Consider the following 6,979-nt stretch of genomic DNA (forward strand, 5'->3'; position numbering starts at 1 on the left):
TATATATTAAAAATGTTACTAAGAACTTAGAATAATTATATCTATCCACAAAAAAATGCATAGATTTTGAAGTGTTTGTAAAAGCATCTCATAGTCTTAAGCAAATTTCAAATAGACAGAAGTTAATATATGATACAAGTCTACTTCAATTTTTCTAATACACAACTTGTATACATAAAAAACACACAATCCATGGAATTGCTTTTTAAAACTAATTAAGTTTGATTGGTAACTTTTTTTTAAAGCAAATTAAAATACATGTAGTTTTAAAGTTTTTTATTTGATAAAATGTACAAATTATGATGGTCTTATCAAAATTTCTTATATGAGCCTTTATAACCCTATCGTTAACATTTGAAAATGTATTGTAAAATTTAACCATTATAAACTATTCAAATTATAAAAGTAAAAACAAAAACATCTCATTCTTTGCAAACGAAGTCAATGGTTAATAAAAATGAAAAGTGGCCCATTCAAACAAATACCACAGAAACGCAGGTTTGAATGACGGCGAAGTGTAATATGTACCGGACACAAAATTGTGCGTATTCCACTCCTTGGTTGGGCTGTGTAACAAAAAGTGCTAGAGGTTGAAATCTTACACTTGCAGCGGTCCAATTTCCCTGGCTCGTTTAAAATATGCCTTGGGTGTATCAGCTTGATAGAGACGATTTTCAGCAGTCCCAATACCAACCAGCAAGTTTGCCACATTGACGTTTGTTCACCATGATCTTAACGAAAATTTACGTTAGGTAGTTCATATCCTTCACCATTCCAAATCAATCCAACGAAATGGTCTGGACAGACAACCGTGACTAGCATACTGAGGAAGTTCGTTCTTCATTGGCAAGCAGCCATCATCAACTTCTCACCGGGAACCACTGGATCGCAGACGATTCCTCGTGTTATAAACTTTTAAGGGCACATCATGCACTCCAGTCGATGGATTTGCTTGCAGAGGCTTACTCTCCAATCGACCCTCAGGACGACCTTCCGGGCGGTTCTCTGCACTGTGCTCCACTATATCATAATCTGAATCCGAATCCGAATCCGAATCCTCTGAGAGAAGATTCGCTGGCCCTGTTCCTGTTCCTGATCCACGCCGACGGTAGACTGAGCCAGTAGAATGAGGTCCTGGTGGAGGGGGGTAGGGCCCTTGACCAGCTTGGCCAGCCACAGGAGGATAAAGACCTGACCCAATCAGGGGTGCTGCTGGAGGAGGATGAGGACCTTCAACATTTACCGGAGGATAACCTGCACCTCCGGGAGCAGATTCAGGAAGCCCTTCAGACGGAGGAGGTGGACAGACTTGAGGGCCACCCTACACAACCACAAAGTAAAAATGCATTACGAGACTGGGACATTGCACGAGATCATGGTGCGAATGCATAAAACATTTACAATACGGTCTAACGCAAATAAAGACAACTTAGTAGCAATAATCATGGCTGAATTCTCAGAATCAGAAAGTACCTGCGGGCCATCATGATGAGGGATTTGCGAAGTAGGACGAGGAGGTTGTCGAGAAGGTTGAGGAATTTGACGGGAATCTGTACCCTGCTGAGTCCTATTTGACTGTGAGGCAACATAAGCTAGAAGCTGATAGAACTGTGCTTGAATATAACCTGAACTCCGATGCCACCAGAAAAAGGCCAAGTCTCCAGCTCTGGTCGTTAATTCATTCAGTTGACGGTCAATCTCAGACTCGTGCTTGACTACAAAGGGTCTCAAAAAGGTAAAGTACACATACGATGTTCCCTGCAGAAAAACCAAATTCGGGATGTATTAAGACACCTAAAAGCATGCAATACCCAGAATCCAGACAAGAGCCAATCAGAAAATCGATTAAGGAAAAGGTATTCAGAACAGTATCAACAAAATATTTACCAGAACACAAATCAAGGTAATAGAATGCATGCATGACAACAGTATGATTGTTAGGACTGATAGCTGTATAACTACTCGGTGGTAAATTGTCAACTGTTAACATTTCATCTAATAGCACAAGCATTACTCAAGCCGTCGCCAGTATTCAAAGAAGAGTCGAGAAAGTGCTGAACAGCACCAGAGTCTTTGGATACCAAAGATATATGATAAAAGCCAGCTTCGCTTCATTATACATTGGAACCCTGAAACAACAAAAGCTATGAATTAGAAAAGAAAAGAAAAGAAAATTCAAAATAAATAACAGGGCTCGACTAAATAGCATAAGACTGGGGTGTGGAATGAACCTGAACGAGTAAATTAGTGATTGTTCGGGTTCATTTCATGGCGGCTTTTGCAATTTTTCCATACATATGTCCGACACCATCGAGAAAAATAATAAAAATAATAGAAATATAAAAAAAACTGAACAAAATGCAAAATGCAAAAAAGAAAACGTACCAAGAAATCATAATTTCTCCCAATCGTTCGAACACTGTAAGAGCTGCAATTATAATCCTGCAACACGACGAAAATTTGTCTAAACCAACTTCCTGAAGGAAAAAATCGCGAAATGAACATATCTTGATGACACTACCGTTACTATCCAACACCGACATGCTGATATCCGATTCACAGAATCATACAAACTGCGGACAAATACCGAAGTTACCGAGATTGTCAGAAGCATATAACCAAGAAATCATCAGTTTACGTAATCGCAGATTACAAAGAAACAAAGGCTTACAAAGAATCACCAACCTCTCTTCTTAAAAATGCAAGAATCCGCAAAGTAATCATCTCACACTGTACCCACGTTCATCAATTAGAAACCATACCAGTACTGACACCAAAATCGCAAGTGCTCCAAATTGGGCCTATTCTTCTCCACTACCTTGAAGCATTCATATGCCGGATACACATAACCAAGTAACATTCTGCAATACCATCCGGCAAAAATTAGTCCCGAGTCTAAAAAGCAACGCGCCAATTCTCAGATTTCCTACATGGCATCTGAACATATAAACGGCTTGATGACAACCAAATGCTAGTACTCGTGCAAACAACTGCTCCTCGTACCAATCATTCGAACGTCCAAATAAATAATTCAGCGTCCACTTACAACGTAAACCCAAGCTCTGCACATGCTTGAAGAGAGTGTCATTGCAGTCGAAATTGAGAGGAAGCACTTACATGATTCCCCTGGTAATGAAAGATCCCATCATCTTGAAAAGCTGGTACCTCAACCCTTCCTCAAAACAATCAAAAACTCCAGGCACTTTCGTCTTCACCTACCAATCACCTCAACAGCATCATCAACAATTACTGTGAAAAAGGAACTCACAAGACACAACAACTCCTTAATCCACTCACATCACCTCTCATGGATATCATCACCCATGTGAAACTGAAAAAACATTCCCGCCGATCCGCGAAAACAACATAGCCCAAACACTCTTAACTGCAGCAACAAATACCATCCCAATACTCCCACTTAACTAAACCTCTCCAGTAGCACATCTACTCTCAACCTTTGACCCTTAAACAACCCTTGACACCAATCACACCCTCAATTCAAAACTCCGCCCTACCATAATCAAATCAGAACCCACGAATCCATTTCTTCCCCTCCACACTCCACTTCCACCAAAATTCCCGTTCAAACAACGAAAGTCTCGACCTTCCTGGGCTACGAAAACCCTAGACCCCTGTCACCGCATCTCCACCACCCTCTCCGTGCTAAAACCACATACTTACAATCGTCGAATTTACGAGCCAAGCTCACACGCTTCGTCACCCACTCATTCTTCTTCATCAACGTAGTGCCAATCCTTTAACCTCCCACGGGAAAATCCGCGCAACGGCGTCGGGAATGCAATGGAAACAGCGGCATTTCAAGGGGCTCCTTCTCCCTAAAAGTCATCAATCCGATTTCCATTGCTGGCCTTCGCAACCTGTGCGACGTCGATCGCATCAGAGATTGTAAATTTTAAACAGATTTGTTCAGGTTTCCTGGTAATTGTCAGATCTGACACATGCGGTACCGCAGACTGTGTAGGGGGGTGAGCTCCGCTTTCTTGTGCCGGAGCCACGGCGTCGCACCCTGCCCATGTGTGAAAGCGTCATCTAGGTTCCGGATATTCGAGGCGATCGAGAGGGCAGGTTCTAGAAAACATTCCGTCTGCCCGCTTGGATGGTGCGCTGGCGGCTTGAGCTGGTGACGTGGCGTGTCCGCGTGGCCCTGGTCTCCACGTCGGACGCGGGATCATCCGCCATTATTGGTCAGGATGATGAGATTGGATGTGACTAATTAGTGGGTGGTGAAAAATTGGGACTATTTGATAAATCCAAATAAAAATAACTAAATAACTAAATCAAATCAGATGAGTGATTAATAATCTTAAATTATGGTACTTTTTAGGAAAAATTAAAGAAACTATGTTTTAAATGATGGATTTAAAAAAATCAAATCACACATATATTCAAATTTTTAATATATGGCATTAGAGTTTCAAATAATAGAAGGTTCGTAGAAGTTGATTGCAAAAGATATAAATAAATATTCTTAAAAGTATACCAAAGACTACAATTTAAGTATCCATCTCATTAAAGAAGAAAAAAATAGAATTAAAATTGATTATAGAAATATATATAGATTAGTGTGATGATATATATATATATATATATATATGTGTGTGTGTGTGTGTGTGTGTGTTTTTGAATATAAATTTATTTAGTTAGTTTTTTTAACAAATTTTTAGCTAATGGTTATATATATATATATATATATATATATATATTTAGATTTTAGATTTTAATAGCTTTAATTTGTAGTTATTGTATTAATAATGAAAGTCGGTTACAACCTACTTCAAAAAAAAAACAAAAAAACAATCTCAATTGGAACAATAACATTCAATATAACATTATTAAGTCAAAGATTCTAATGATGGAAGATATTTTTAAATTAATAATTTCTATATCATATTGTATTTTATGCAATAATATCAAATTAATCAATCTAATTGTTTGATTTTTATATATTATTTTAATAAAATTTTATATTATAATTTTTTAAATAAAGTTCTCTTTGAATCATTTTAGAGTTTAAAAGCACCAAAAGTGCATTTAATATATAGAATTAATGAAGTTACAAAATACTTATTTAATCTATAAGAAAGCAAAGTGAAGTTTCTTTATCAAATCATTTCATATTCAAAAATGCCAAATGTAAGTGTGCAATATATAAATGATAAATTCTAAAAGCACTTATTTTTAATCTTTAGTATTAAAGATCACTATTGATGATGAGCATTTCCATTTATGATACCAAATATTTTGTCTAGTTATAAAATATGATTGAAAAAATTTAACAAAGTCATGATTGCAAAAAATAAATTATTCTCGTCTCAGTTGTCTTTATTTGATGTATTTAATCTCAGTATCTCTTGTGAAATCAAGTTATTGATTTAATTGATTGAGATTATAACTAAAAAATAGATATAATTCTACTATAAATTATCAATGAGTTTTTTTATTTGTTTAAGACTTGTCAAACATGCGCAATTAATTGGACTATACATTAAGTATTTAAATAACGATCAAATTTAATTTATAATCTTTCAACACTCTAATTACATACAAAATATTTTATGAAGAAATCACATATAAAAATATTTTAGATTACCAATTTAAATATTATAATAATAATTTATTATTATTTAGTTTTTACACAAATTTCTATGGACTTTAAATTTTAAAATTTTTTAAAGATTAATTTTTTTTTTATGGAATCGTTTCTTTTTTATTTATTACCTTTATAAAATTTATCACTTATAAATCTCTTTAATTAATCACTTTTTTTTTTTATGATTATTCTTTTATTTTCTTCAATAAATTTGTTACCGTTCTCATCTCTCTTCTAATTTGGTAATTTTTTCCATTAAACTATTGTTTTTTTTAATATCTACTCATGTTCATTTTAATATAAAATTTCTTAGTACAAAAAATCTATTATAATATTTAAGAATAAAAAGATAAGAAAAAATAAAATAATAATATATATTTTTTTTTTATTAATTAATATTATCTATTAAAAAATAAAAATAATTACCTTAGTTTGTTAATTATTAGATATGACATGTTGAAGGCTTAATAGAAATTATTCTTGCTAAGATTGTAGAATCTAGGTTGCTTGTTCTATCTTGGTAGCCATGTAGCTTTGCATCATTCAATTATTTCTACCATGTGGTCTTTGTTAATTACCTCTCTTAATTAATAAAAGTCCATTAAAAAGCAAATTATTCTTAGAATTTAAAGATTATTAATTTTACACTATATGATATTGGATTCCAAAATTTCGATTAATTATTAGGAATTATTAGTTTTTAAAGAATTAATTATTGAATATATATAAAAGATATTACTAATGCTACTATGGTTTTTTCTATTACCATCTACTACATGCTGCATGTGTTCAATACCTTTTAAACCAATTAACTTTTCTTTGTTTAATACCTTTCAAATTATAAGATTGAAAAAAAAAAATGATTGGAATATAAAAAAACTAAAAAGATATGTTGAGTGGATTATAAGTTATTGTAGTAATAGCAAAAATTATAATGGCATTAATAGTATCTTATCTATATATAATATTATTTCTAAAATTAAAAAAATATAAAATAAAATAAAAATAGAGTTTTTTTAAAAGTAAGGTGTTATTTGTGTTATATTTATTTATAATACTAGTGATTTATAAAAATATCTTTAAAAAATTAAAATAATTATAAAATATTTTATTAGTCTAAAAATATTTTTCAAAAAAACTTTAAAAATATTATGTACGGTTTTAATAAATTTAGAGACTAAAAGTATCTCAAAAAAAAATATCTTTGTAAATGTCAAGAAAGTATAAGTAGAAGTCTGTGCCATTGGCTACATTTTTATACTAGATTTAACACAATATGATGGTGTTTCTACAACACATATTATGTATAATAAATATTTTTTCTATAAGAATGGTAGGATTTTTTAAAGAGGCGCCACACATTTTGAT

General features: G+C 33.2%; 1 protein-coding gene across 6 annotated transcripts; it reads right to left on the bottom strand.

Annotated features, from left to right (window-relative positions):
• Window positions 1–425: 425 nt before the first annotated feature.
• Window positions 426–3,800, bottom strand: LOC112284064 (uncharacterized). Of its 6 annotated transcripts, none has more exons than XM_024523578.3 (7): window positions 3,682–3,800; window positions 3,118–3,209; window positions 2,763–2,861; window positions 2,386–2,442; window positions 2,066–2,129; window positions 1,474–1,758; window positions 426–1,321 (listed from the first exon to the last, which is right to left on the bottom strand). In XM_024523578.3, the coding sequence occupies exons 2-7, from the start codon at window positions 3,147–3,149 to the stop codon at window positions 869–871; spliced, it is 990 nt and encodes a 329-aa protein (XP_024379346.1). In that variant the 5' UTR covers window positions 3,150–3,209; window positions 3,682–3,800; the 3' UTR covers window positions 426–868. The 6 variants fall into 6 exon arrangements, with proteins under 6 accessions (XP_024379346.1, XP_024379345.1, XP_090107555.1 ...); XM_024523577.3 differs by having other exon boundaries at window positions 3,118–3,215; XM_090251429.1 differs by having other exon boundaries at window positions 3,047–3,215.
• Between the last annotated feature and the right edge of the window lie 3,179 nt (window positions 3,801–6,979).

This window comes from Physcomitrium patens, chromosome 6 (genome assembly GCF_059467195.1).
Source record: "Physcomitrium patens ecotype Gransden chromosome 6, ASM5946719v1, whole genome shotgun sequence".
NCBI classification, from domain to species: Eukaryota; Viridiplantae; Streptophyta; class Bryopsida; order Funariales; family Funariaceae; genus Physcomitrium; species Physcomitrium patens.